At 41.7% G+C, this 14,326-nt stretch overlaps 1 protein-coding gene across 1 annotated transcript; it reads left to right on the top strand.

The window, feature by feature from the left end:
• The first annotated feature begins 12,921 nt into the window (after positions 1-12,921).
• LOC100664657 (solute carrier family 25 member 3-like) lies at positions 12,922-14,084 on the top strand. The gene has a single exon (XM_064279949.1). It carries the CDS (start codon positions 12,922-12,924, stop codon positions 13,930-13,932), a length of 1,011 nt encoding a protein of 336 aa, XP_064136019.1. The 3' UTR covers positions 13,933-14,084.
• The last annotated feature ends 242 nt before the right edge of the window (positions 14,085-14,326 follow it).

Raw genomic sequence — 14,326 nt, 5'->3', positions numbered from 1 at the left:
CAGAGCACTCCTTAGAAGTGAGGATGGTGAGACCTCAGGTCATTTGGACACATCATGAGGAAAGACCAATGTAGAAAAGAACGTCATGTTTGGTCAGTGAAAACAAGAGAAACCTTCAAGGAGATGGATTGACACAGTAGCCACAACAATGGACTCAAACACAGCACCATCATGAAGACGGCTCAGGACTGGGCAACGTTTCGTTCTGTTATAGGCAAGGTCGTGATGAATCAGAGCCAATTTGGTGGCAACTAACAACGACACCTTGGCTAAGTCACTTAACTTCTTTGAGCTTCAGTAGTAGTACCAGTAGTGATAATATTTGTATAATGTATTGCAAATTCCAAAGTGTCCCACATTTATCCCGTTTAATGACATTAATATTTAATGATTATTTACAGCTTTGCAGGAATGGTCTCATTTAACCACAGAACAACATCTATGAGGGAGAGACTCACTGTATTCACTTGACAAATATAAAACTGAAGCTTAGAAAAGTTAAGAAACTTTACCCAATGTGTACAGGCAGAAACACATATGAATAATGTCCAAATCTATACTCTTAACCACTACTCTATATTGTCATCATTTAGTCTTTCATTTACTTTAAAATCTCTGATGTGTGCAGGATTGATAATACAACACAGTTAGGATACCCAGCACAGTGTTAGGTATCTGGCATATGGTTAACATTCATTACATGGTATCAAGGAAGGGGAGAGGAGGGAGGATGAGGAGGAAAGAATAGTATCTCTGACCTACTCAAGGCCACCTCTCACCAGAAGATTTTACTTGATTTAGTTGCACAGCTTTTCCAGGTGGTGTCAGGCTCTCCAGGCACAGATTAAACCCTAGCTCGTTGCTGTGACTGGAAATCAACTCAGCATGAACGAGTTTGGTTTTTTGTTGTTTTTTTTGGTCCAATGCAGTAGCTAGTTATTACTCCCATGAGGTTTGTTGAGTGCTTGACGTGTGGCCAGCCCAAATTGAGATGTGCTGAAAATTTCAAATACATACCAGATTTCAAAGACTTAGTATGAAAAAAATAATTTAAATATCTCATTAATAGTTTTAAGAGACTACATGCTGAAATAATGATATTTTGAACATATATTTGGGTTAAATATCATTAGTTTTTAATGTGACTTATTTTTTAAAGTGGGTATCAGAAAATTTTAAATTATGTATAAGTCTTGCATTATATTTCTGTTGGACAGTACCAGGATAGAAATTTGTCTGCTCAGTCCTCTTTCTACTTCCAAAACCAAGTTTTCAACAGAAGCTCAAATTGAAGCCATTATACCATCTTCATGGGGATACAGCACTTTCCAACTTCCCTTCATGATGGTAGAGAGTCTTTAATAACAGAATCTACTCTTTGCCATTTAGGCCCTTTCTAATGGAATCAAAACACTGCCACATGCTTTAGAATTTGGAATTTTTATCTGGCTATTAGAATATACCAGCTGGAAAAGTCTAATAATAGTCTAGTTTGCATTTTGAATCTTGAAATATAGTGATGTTATTTTTATAGGAATATTGAATATTTTATCTTTGTTAGGTATAAATTACTAGTAAAATACTGTGTAAACTGGAGCAGAAAGAATGATGTCATTATATACTGAGGTTACCCCATGTCTATGATACATAACCTATCAGAGTAGCCTGAGACTCAGCCAGAGGGCACGGTTTGATTACGTACACACTGCTTGAGAAATAGAGCCCCTGGGATGTTTAAGATTGTTAAGAACTCTGGAAATTTAATAAAACATTTTTTATTTGGTTTATGCCCTTCTTCTCCCCTAGATCCCGCCCCAAATAAACAATTGCTACTACTAGGGGTACTAATGCTGTTTTGACACAAATAATTCTTTAAACAAACAAAAGGCACAAACATTCATTATGAACAATTTTCATCTACACATATAGGTATGATCACCTCCCACAACATTTTCTTTAACCATAGTTAGACTTACTTAGTTTAATAAGTTTTGGGATTGTTGCTTTTTCCTCTTTCACTTGCCAGATAAATCCCATAAATATTTATTTTAAGAGGTAGTTTGAGGCACTCCATAATTCCCAATCTGTCAGAGATTTACCAATAAATCTCAGCTGAACGCCTGTCGTTGTTTCCAGTCCGATCAAGCAAAAAGGAAAAAAAAAGTATACAGTTCATCAGAATAATTAGTTGATTGGGTTTAGAAATTTTCCAAGAATAAACATTTGACCTCCTGGTACCTCATAAACCTCCTGGAGTGAGAAGGATAATAAATTAAATGTACTAGATTTAAAATAGCCCAGATACAGCCTTAACATTATTGCAGCCATGTGGGGCACATTTAGATAAGTTAAAACCAAGTGTGGGTTTAGAGTTTGGCTGTCTTTCATCCGTGGTTTACTAAAGCTTTATTACTTTGGTGTGGGAATTGGGAATGCAGGGAAGGGGGTAGAAAGAGCTGGGAAAGTGGCAACAGTGCCCTCTGCTGCCTAATGGCCACCTCCCTTCCCTGAAACCTTAAGTTTTAGGAATTTTTAGAGATATAGTAAACCCAGTGCCGTTGAGTCGATTCCGACTCATACCCCAGGGATAATGAACCCCCATGAAGTATAAGAAAGGGAGGAAGAAAAGAACATTCGTTGAAGGCCTCCTGCATTGCAAGCCTTCTGCTACATTTAATAATATGAAATTCATTAAAATTCAGGAAAGAACTATGGTACATTTTATAGATGAGGAAACTGAGGTTTAATGAAGTTAGATAACCTTGACAAGTTGTAGAGCTAGAGGTGGGATGAGCTAGGATTTCAACCCAGCTATGCCTGGCTCCAAAGCCTACGCTTCTTACACTACAGCACGCTGCCAGTGACGGGAGGCCGTGGGCACATCACAGGTGCCTGGAAGTAGTGTGACCAGATGTTCTGGTTTGCCTGGGACTGAGAGGGTTCCAGAGACACTGGACTTTCACTGCTCAAACTGAAGTCCAGGGCAAACTGGAATGAGTTGTCCACCCCAGCTGAATTCAATTGAATAAAGTACCATGCTTGGAGGGTCAGTTTGGAAAAGGAGGAGGGATGCCGGGTTGCCCTGTCCCTGTCTGTGGCCCAGGCTGCTGTGCCACAGGTGAGCCATCTCTGTCCTAGATATTTCATGCTTTGATATATCCTGGGGCGCTGTCAAATAAGTTTACATGCCTGCCAGTTATGATTTCCTCAGTTCCTGTCCTAAATCATCAAAGTCAGTAGGAATTTAGTGAACTGAATAACCACCCACTTGAGTGCAAGGGAAAGAGCAGAGACTGACATCACTGACACATGAGTTCTGTGGGGATTAAGGTGGACCAGAAAAGGAGAGTGAGTAACAGAGCTGACATTCATGGAATGCTTATTAATGCACCTGGCACTGGCCTAGGTACTTGATGCACAGTATCTCAAATAAGCCTGTAACAACCCTAAAAGGTAGTTATAATTAACCCTAATTACAGATTTAAAAAGGAAAATTAAATGAAGCTCAGAAAGAAGCTAAGTAACTTGTCTAAGGTCACAAGGCTAGAAAAAAAGGAACTTGGAATTATTTTGGCCAAGGCTGTGTGATTTTTTTCCACTACCCCATAGTGTTTGACACATGTTGTTGTTAGCTGTCATTGAGGGGATTCCAACTCATGGTGGGTGACCCCCATGTGTGCAGAGTAGAACTGCTCCACGCAGTTTTCAAGGCTGTGTCCTTTCAGAAGTCAATTGCTAGGCCTGTCTTCCAAGGCACCTCTTGGTGGGTTTGAAGCACCAACTTTTTGGCTAGTAGTCAAGCTCTTAACCACTTGTACGCCACCAAGAGACTCCGATGCAGTGCTTAATAAATACTGAGTTCCCTTTCTCCTTAAGTTCCCAAGAACTTAAATTTCAATGCCCTCCATGTACTTCTTTAAATAACGGCTTTATTGAGCTATAACTTACATACCCTTCATATACTTTTAAAATAACATACCAAACAATATTTTAAAACTCTTTTCTCCAAACCCTTATGATAGTTATAGAAATTTACAATGGGAGGTTATCATGGATGGTGAAGGGAGGTGAAGTCACCTGCTTAAGTTCACCCTAAATCTCAAAGCTGAGAGAATAATTCAGGCAGCTATTTCCGCTCATTTTCACTGACAAGTGAGGTGGCCCGGACCTACTGAATACTGAATAGAACACTGAACCATGATATGACACATGAAGAAAACAGTAATCCTACAATTTCATCATCAGTAGTACCTATACAGTGTGATAGCAGGAAAAGACTCCAGAATCAAATTAAATCAAAAGAGATTTTTAGTAAGCCAAGACAAAGAAAATTATTTGAATGAGGGACCCGTCTGTGTGGACTGGGCACAAAGAATAACAGATCCACTGAGTCACAGTCATGGAGTCTCTAATATACAATTATAGAAGGAAGTAAGCCTAAGAAAAATTCTGATTCATTAGCCATAAATACATCATTATCAAAGGCTGGATAACAAAAGTGGGATCTTATACAGTGATTGATTTAAAAAGTTTATGTTGACTAGTTACTACTTGGTATATGTGCTTTGTTGATTAGTTACTACTTAGTGACTATAGTGGGCTTACAGGAGGGAGATTTTACAGGACACTTGCCAGACTTTATTTCTGGAAATGTAGAGGTTATATGAAGGCTCCTTGGGAACAAAACTGACAACATTCCCTTGTGACTTGGTTACAAAGAAAACATTTCCTTAGATATCAGATAACAGGCAGAACTGCCCTTAAACCCACCCCAGTGCCATCGAGTCGATTCGGACTCAGAGTAACCCTATAGGACAGGGTAGAACTCCCCCATAGAGGCTCCATGGTGGATTCGAACTGCCGACCCTTTGGTTAGCAGCTGTAGCACTTAACCACTATGAACTGCCCTTACCCTTTATAATTATTAACCAGCTCAGTTTTCTGGTTCCACAGGTTTTCTGCACAAAATGAATTCTAGGCCTAGACCCTATCTTAGCCTCCCTTACTCTGTTCAAGCACCTCATATGTTTTAGGGTCTCCATATCAATGGTTAAAAAAAAAAAGACAATTTACTAGTCCAGAGTAAATACAAGTGAATGTCTGGAAAGCTACTTAAACACTGGAGTTAAAAAAAAAAGCTCAAAAGGGAGGTGGATTAATAAACGAGAATTTTCTAAATGTCTACAGCTAATAGAGGAATTTAGCAAAGTTGCAGTGTACCAGGTCAATAAACAAAAATCAATTTGGTTTCTGTACACCAGCAATGAGAAATGTGAAAGAGAAATTAGGGAAACAATTTCATTTACAATAGCATCTAAGAGAATAAAATACCTAGGAATAAATCTTACCAGGGATGTGAAGGACTTATATAATGAAAACTACAAAACACTGCTGAAAGAGATTAAAGAAGACTTGAATAAATGGAAAGATGTTCCATGTTCATGGATCAGAAGACTTAATATTGTTAAGATGGCAATACTACCCAAAGTGATCTATAGATTCAACACAATCCCAATCAAAATTCCAACAGCCTTCTTCACAGAAATAAAAAAAAAATCAATCCTTAACTTTATATGGAATGGCACAAGGCCCTGTATAGCTAAAACAATGTTGAAAGGGAAGAACAAAGTAGAAGCACTCATAGTTCCTGATTTTAAAACACACTATAGAGCTACAGTAATCAAAACAGCCTGGTACTGGTATAACAACAGACACATAAATCAATGGAATAGAATTAAGAGTCCAGAAATAAACCCACACATCTATGGTCAACTGATTTTTGACAAGGGTGCTAAGTCCACTTGGTGAGAAAAGAAAGAGTCTCTTCAATATATGGTGCTGGGAAAATTGGATTTCCACATGCAGAAAAATAAAATAGGATTCATGCCTCACACCATACACAAAAACAAATGCAAAATGGATTAAGGGCCTAAACGTGCAAATTAAAGCAATAAAATTTCTTAGAATAAAAGCAAGGGCAACACTGTCAGGCCTACTTTTAACAATGGATTATCTAACATAATAACAAAAGGACAAGGGCAAAAGATGAAATAAATAAATGAAACCTCATAAAAGTTAAAAACTTTTGTTCATGAAAAGACATTACCAAAAAAGTGAAAACACAGCTACTGATTGGGAGAATATCTTCAGAAACCATATATCCAACAAGAATCTAATAACCAAAACATGTATAAAACTTTGACAACAACAAAAAGACAAATAACCCAATCATAAAATGAACAAAGGACTTGCATAGACATTTCACCAAAGAGGACATTCAAATAGCCACCAAACACATGAAAAGGTGCTCAGAGAGATGCAAATGAAAACCACAATGAGATACCATTTCAATCCCACTAAGATGGTTAATATTTAAAAAAAAAAACAAAACTGAAAATAACAAATGTTGTTACGGATGTGGGGAAATTGGAACCCTGAGCCATTGCTGGTGGGAATGCAAAAGGGTATATCTATTGTGGAAAATAGTGCGGCCATTCCTCAAAAAACTAAAAATAGAACTACCATAAAAAAAAACAAAAAAAAACCCATTGCTGTCCAGTCGATTCCAAGTCATAGCGACCCTACAGAACAAAGTAGAACTGCCCCCAAAAGAATTTCCAAGGAGTGGCTGATGGATTCAAACTGCTGACCTTTGAGTTAGCTGCCTTAATGCTTAACCACTGTGCCACTACCATATGACTCAGAAATTCCACTCCTAGGTATACACCTAAAAGTAGAGACTCAAACATAGACTCGTACACCAATGTTCATTGCAGCACTATTCACAATAGCCAAAAGGTAGAAACAACCTAAATGCTCATCAACAGATGAATGGATAGACAAATGTGGTACATACATACAATTGGATACTACTCAGCCAGTAGGAGAAATGAAGTCTTCATACACGCTACGGTGTGGATGGAGCTTGCAGACATTATGCTGAGCGAAATGTCAGTCACAGAAGGACAAACATTGTATGACCTCACTTATATAAAAAGACAAGAAAAGGTGAATGTATAGAGAACAAAGTTCATTCATGGTTACTGGGGTGGGCGGGAGGGGGGAGGGGGTGGGAGGGGGAAGGGGGCGGGAGGGGGAAGGGGGGTTAATGGCGATGGAAGTATCACACTGATTAACAGTAGAGTTGCACAGCCAATTACTGTAATTGCTGTCAATAAGTTGTACACTTGTAAAAAGTTGTACTGGCAAAAGTTGTATGATAGACATATTTACAACAATGACAAAAAAATGTAGGTTCTGAGGCTAATTATGTACAGTCAAAATCCTCATGGGATTTGGATTCATGTTTGGAGGTTTAGGGTCATGGTTTCATGGGACATCCCAGTTAACTGGCCTAAATACATGTTTAGTGCTTCTGTTCTACCTTTTAGTCTGTTGCATAGTGCCTGGGGTCTTCAAAGCTTATAAGTGGCCATCCAAGGCACAACAATTGGACTCTATTTACCTGGAGCAACAGAAGAAGAAGGAGCATCAGGAATAGAAGGAGGATATGGAATGTGTGGCTAAGTGCCTCCATGAACAACTGCCTCCTTTGCCACAAGACCGGAACTGGATGGTGCCCAGCTACCATTACTGAACATTCTGATGAAAGATTATATAGAAAAATCCTGATCAAAAGGGGGAAAACGCAGAAGAGAAGTTTCAAATTCTTATGGACTCCAGGCTTCCTGGAGCCATGAAGATTGGATGAGCCCCTGAAACTATTGCCCTGAGATAATCTTTTAACCAAAAATATTCTCTGAAGTCTTCTTAAAACCAAGCAATAGTTTAGCTCAACTGGTAAAAAAGTCTGCCTTGAGCATAATTTTTTTTAAGAACTATCTATATGGGATCAAATTGACAACAGCAACTTGAAAGATTAGACAGGAACTTTAGGGGACAATGAATTTATATTAACGGGGAGGAGCAGCTCAGAAAAGGAAGGTGAGAATGGTTGTACAACTCGAAGAATGTAATTAAATCACTAAATGGTACATGTAGAAACCGTTGAATTGTTATATGTTTTGCCGTGTATAGTCTCAACGAGAACAAAATAAATAAAATTATACAAAAAAAGAAAAGGAAAAAAAGGAGTGTTTTCTGGCAGACAGCTTTTGCACCAGATTTTGTAAGAGGACAGGAGTTGGCCGAGGAAAGCAGACGAGTACATCCAAAGACACAGGGATAAGGATACCTTGCATGGATGTACACTTGTGTACTTGAGGTGGAGAAACCACCAATAGGCCTAAGAATTTATGGATGCAAATCAAAACCCTACATGCAAATTAAAATGTCATGAGAAGGAAGGGAGCCAATAGGATGTAGTAATCAAGGCATACTGCCAGATACCTGAACCAGGAGGGGTTCCATTAGCAAAGAGGGAGGGACGATTAGCTTTTTGGGAAGACAACAACAGTGTCTGCATCTGTAAAAAGGGAAGAATAATATTTATCTTGTACAGTTGTAGTAAGGATTAAATCACCTAGAACAGAGTAGGTACTCAACAAGTGTTGGCTATTGTTTTTCTGAGCACTCTATGATTATGTTTTAGAGCTTACGAAAAGCCTGTTTTGGGACAATGTGGGATATTAGCTCTGTTTTGGTGTATTAATTCTAAATGTGCCTGGCACAGAATAGGCACTTATAAAAATCTGTTGAGTAAATGAATGAAGGATTACATTGTCATTCTCTTCCCGTTAAGGATAATGTAGAAGAGAACATAAAAGTCTACGTGTGGCCTTGTGGGAAGGTCTGCTGAACTCATCAATCAAGTTAGTAGGAAGAACCCGAAGAAGTATAATAATGATTTCAAGAGAGAAACGTTGCCCTACATCATGTAAGTACCAAGGAGATAAACTTAATAGTGTGGTTGTGTGCTCTGAAAGGCAAAATACTCTTGCAGGCCACTTTCAGTTGTTACTGATTTTATAGCTGTGTTTCAGTGAAGTTATTGAACTAAGAAATGCCCAAGAAAATTTTGGTGCTTAAAATTTCTTGATTGTTATCTTCAGTTTGTAAAAATGCATTTTCTTTAGCAATATTTTAATGATACAGAACAAGTATCTGCTATGAATGGATAAATTGATTTAACCTCTGGTTTAATAAAACAGACCATGACCCAAGCTACTTGTAAGCAAAATATGCAAAGTGTACCTTCGGTAAATAGAGGACCAAGGGCTCAGTAAATGGTAGCTGTTATTACTAAATCAAAAAAGCAAACACAAAAAAAACCACTAGCCCTTGTCAATTCCGATTTTCTCTAAATTTCCTTTCTGAATAGAGTCCAGAATTTCCCAAAATGTGTCCCATGGAAGACTATACCTGTGAAATGTGACTAGGTGTGACATAAGAAAAAAAAAAAAAAGGGTTCTGAGATCCAGTAAAATTAGGAACCTCTACAGCAAAGACATCACTTTGATGACTAAGGTGCGCCTGATCTAAGCCATGATCTTTTGAATTTCATATACATGCAAAAGCTGGACATTGAAAAAGGAAGACAGAGGCATTCAAACAGTGGTGTTGGCCAAGAATATTGAATATGCCATGGACTGCCAGGAGAATAAGCACATCAGTCTTCGAAGAAATACAACCAGAATGCTCCTCAGAAGCCAGGTGGCAAGACTTCATCTTGCTTACTTCACAGGCATCATCGGGAAAGAGCGAGCACTAAAAAAGGATATCATGGTTGTTAAAGTAGAAGGTCAGCAAAAATGAAGAAAACTCTCAGTGAGATGGATTGATAGGATAGCCAAAACAATGGACTGAAACATACCAATGATCATGAAGATGTGGCAGGACCAAGAACCGTTTCTTCTGTTAGATATAATGTCACTGAGTCAGAGCCAACCGAGGGCAACTAAGAACAAGGTAACACAGATACATTCCTTTACCGTGGAATTTGTCAGTTTTTAATGTTAACGTGTGGCATTATGTGGCCTGTGAATCTCCAAGGGGAAGCTGTAGTGCAGCGTTTCTCAACTGTTTTTTTGTTGTTGTTATCACCCCTCCTCCCCAAGAAATCTTTTTAAACTTTTTTTTCCTAATCGCCTTCCCACACTGAAATTAAATACTCAGAAATATGATTTTATCGGGTAGAATTGCTTTGAAGGGTCACACACCATTGTACTAAGACTTTTTTGCCCCCTATAACCAATTTTTGCCTCCTTGGGGACGATATTGCACTCTTTGAGAACGCATGCTCAAGTGTGAAATGCTTCCCAAACTTATTTGACCTCCTGGACCCAGGAACACATTTTGGAAAGTTGTAATTTACTCAGCACAGAATATTTTAACACTTCATTGTTCTTCTATGACTCAAGAAGAGCCTTTTCTTGAATGCTGAAATTCCAGGAAGAAGACTAGAGTAAGGACAGAAATTCAATAAAGGCTTGTTGATTGAGAAAACCTTCATCTGTCTCTGCTCTTCCTTCTATTATCCCTAGTTTGTGGTTGGTGCAGAAACCCTGGTGGCGTAGCGGTTAAGTGCTACGCTGCTAACCAAAGGGTCAGCCGTTCAAATCTGCCAGGTGCTCCTTGGAAACTCTATGGGGCAGTTCTACTCTGTTCTATAGGGTTGCTATGAATTGGAATCGACTTGATGGCACTGAATTTGGTGTTTTTTTTTTTTTTTTTTTTGGTGGTTGGGGCAGTGATTAAAAGCTACTGCTGCTTATCAAAAGGTCAGCAGTTCAAATCCACCAGCCGCTTCTTGGAAACCTTATGGGGCAGTTCTACTCTGTCCTGTAGGGTCTCTGTGAGACACAATGTACTTGAAGGCAAAGGATAACTTTTTTTCTTTTTAAAATTACCGTATAACAAAGTGTGTGAGGTACATTGATTTTTTTTTTTTCTGGAAGTTTTTATTAAAGGTATAAACATTTTTAAGATTTTTGATAGGCGTTCCTAAATTATTTTTCAGAAAATTGGGGTGTACTAATCTTAAGTATACAGCTATGAATTTTTATAGTTGTATGTACAACCCAGTTAAGGATATAAGTACTGGATTCTTGATCAGAGACCTTAAAAAAAAAAATCCTTGATCTCCCATCATCCACTTACTATGGTATTTAAACTTCAGTGAAGAATCTAGCTTACTAAAATTGCAAATTCCTAATCTCAGAGATTCTCAATATGGAGAGCCTGGGGTAGAATCTTAGATGTTAAATAAGGCATTCCAGGTGACTCTGATGCAGATGGCCCATGGATCACACTTTTGAGATAATTAGTTCTACTCCGTCCTATCAGGTCGCTGTGAGTTGGTACTGACTCGACAGCAATGGGCTTTTTGGCTTTTGAAAGGATAAAAGTCAAAATTCTTGACCGGGCATTAAGGCCTTCCCCATTTGACCCAATTATATTTTTCCAGACTCAACCCTTGCTATTCCCTTTCTAGTTTCCTCCACATTGAATTACTTACCTCTCTTCAAAAGGCCATTCACTCAGGTTTCCCCTAGCCTGAAATTACCTTTCCATTTTTCTTCTCTACATGGTAAATTCCTGCTAATCCTTCAAGACCCCGCTACATCGTCACCTCCTCTGTGAAGCCTTTTTAAATTAACCTCATCAGGCAGAAATAGTTGCCCCCTCCTCATTGTTTTGAAACCTTGGTGGTGTAGTGGTTGCTGCTAACCAAGAGGTTGACTGTTCGAATCCACCAGGCCTCCTTGCAAACTCTATGGGGCAGTTCTACTCTGTCCTATAGGGTTGCTATGAGTCGGAATTGACTCGACAGCAGTGGGTTTTTGGTTTTCCTCATTGTTCATCCAGCATTTTGTTCAAACTTCTGTTACAACACTTATCACATAGTACTGTTCTTTTTTGGGGGGGGGGTCTCCTTTAGAAGTAAGCAAGAATATGTCTGGTTCTTTGCTAAACCTTTGCACAGGGATCAGCATAAAGTGAATGAATGAATGCTTGTGATTTAAACCTGGAGTCACTGTAGTTATCATTTTCTAGGGCAATGGGACTGTAAGCTCCCTAAGGGAAGGGGCAGTATCTGACTCACTTTCCTAGTCTTCAAAATCATGCCAGGTACTTGTAGTCAATGAAACAATTCCATCCCATCCCATAAATGGCAGTAATCAGTACCTCCCCCACTCCAATTTAGGGACTATCTCCATGCTTCCTAAGACTCCATTACAACTCTTGGAGAGAGACAGTGTGAGTGTAGTGGGGAGGTGTCTCTCATCTGACAGATAAGAATACTATGTGAAGCTGGAAGTCATAGGACGGGACACCAGGCCTGGCTATCTCTCTCTGCCCATTCCCTCCATGGAACACTCTGTTGCCGTGGAGACGACCAATACCCCAGCGGGTGACAACTCTAGGAAGAAGGCCACTCAAGAAGGCAACGGCGCATGGCGATTCCTCGCCTCCTCGCCCACCTCCTCATCTATTTACTCGCTTATTCCTGTGTTTACTCATGTTTATACATGTTGATTTATTTTTGTAGGATTTTTGTAGAGGACTAGGCTGCCAAGCTGGACAAAAGTTATGTGAACACGGAAAGCTTAGCCATCGCCCAAGGTAAGGCCTAGAGATGACTGACGGACGATTGGCGGGGAGAGGTGAGGGATGGGTCCCTGAGGTTACCAGAGCCCATTCGCCTACAGGAGTGAGGGAGGGGCCGAGGGCGGTCCTGGAGCTGAAGGGGGCGGGGCAATACCGCCTACTTCTCTCTCTGGACACCTATTGGGCTAGAGGTTGCGCAGGCGCAGTCTGAGAGCGCGGGAAGGAACTCTGCCCGGGGAAGCGGGCTCTTCCTCACCCGGACCGTTGGGTTGGCGGGGCGCGGGGGGAGGAGTTCACCACGCATGCGCAGGTGCTCATGCGGTCGCTGAGGGAGTTAAAAAAAGATAAAGAGGGCGCCTGATAAGAAGACCCCAGGCTTGAAGGAAGGGTCCGCTTAGGCAGAGCGTGGCCATGTGTGATGCTGACGCTCACCGAGCTCTGCGGGCAGGAATCCCGGGCCAACACCTGGGCCGGCCGTGGGCGGCGGTGGCCGCGGAGGAATACAGCTGCCAGTACGGCTCGCCCAAGTACCTGCTGCTGTGCGGCCTGGGCGGCATGCTGAGCTGCGGCCTGACGCACACCGCCATCGTGCCCCTGGACCTGGTCAAGTGCCGCATGCAGGTGGATCCCGGCAAGTACAAGGGCATCGTCAGCGGCTTCGGAGTGACGGTGCGCGACGGCGGGCTCCGCGGCCTGGCCCGAGGCTGGGCCCCGACCTTCTTCGGCTACTCCATGCAGGGCCTCTTCAAGTTCGGCCTCTACGAGGTCTTCAAGATCCGCTACTCGCAGGTCCTGGGCGAGGAGAAGGCCTACCTGTGGAGGACCGGCCTCTACCTGGCCGCGTCGGCCAGCGCCGAGTTCTTCGCCGACATTGCCCTGGCGCCCATGGAGGCCATCAAAGTCCGCGTCCAGACGCAGCCGGGCTACGCCAGCACCCTGCGGGAGGCGGCCCCCCGGATGTACGGCGAGGAGGGCCTGTGGGCCTTCTACAAGGGCGTGTGGCCGCTGTGGATGCGGCAGATCCCCTACACCATGATGAAGTTCGCCTGCTTCGAGCGCACGGTGGAGGCGCTCTACAAGTACGCCATCCCCAAGCCGCAGAGCCAGTGCACCAAAGCCGAGCAGCTGGGGGTGACCTTCGTGGCCGGCTACATCGCCGGCGTCTTCTGCGCCATCGTGTCCCATCCGGCAGACTCCGTGGTGTCCGTTTTGAACAAGGAGAAGGGCAGCACGGCCTTTGGGGTTCTTAAGACTCTGGGGTTTGGGGGCGTGTGGAAGGGCCTGTTCGCTCGGATCATCATGATCGGCACCCTGACGGCGCTCCAGTGGTTCATTTACGACTTGGTGAAGGTGTATTTCAAGCTGCCTCGCCCTCCAGTTGCTCAGATGCCCGAATCCCTAAAGAAGAAGAGTAGGCGTTAATCGGTGAAGTGCTGTAGCCTCGACCGGTCACTACGGCGGTCAAGGGGTGAACTGCGTCCAAGCAAGACGAGTGTGTGGACGAATGTTAACAGTTACTAGAGAGGCGACTCAGTGCGCTGTTCATGTTCTCTTTCGGGGATTGATTCCTTCATTTTGGCAATCAAAGAGGATTGCAGACTTTGCACTTGAGGGATTTGAACCATTGTCTTTGGAGAGTTTGCATGGTTGCTTTAACTTAATAGCTTTTCAACAACTAGAAGAGATTCTTAACAGGTAGTAATGTTAGGTAATGTAGTGTCTCTAGATTGTACCTTTTTTCACTCACGATTTCTGTGGCCATTACCCAAGAGTAACTGCTGAATAGCCGGCAGGTGAGGCTTTGGGGTCAGCAGAG

This window comes from Loxodonta africana, chromosome 3 (assembly GCF_030014295.1).
Source record: "Loxodonta africana isolate mLoxAfr1 chromosome 3, mLoxAfr1.hap2, whole genome shotgun sequence".
Taxonomy (NCBI): Eukaryota; Metazoa; Chordata; class Mammalia; order Proboscidea; family Elephantidae; genus Loxodonta; species Loxodonta africana.
This window is presented reverse-complemented; position numbering and strand designations above follow the sequence as displayed.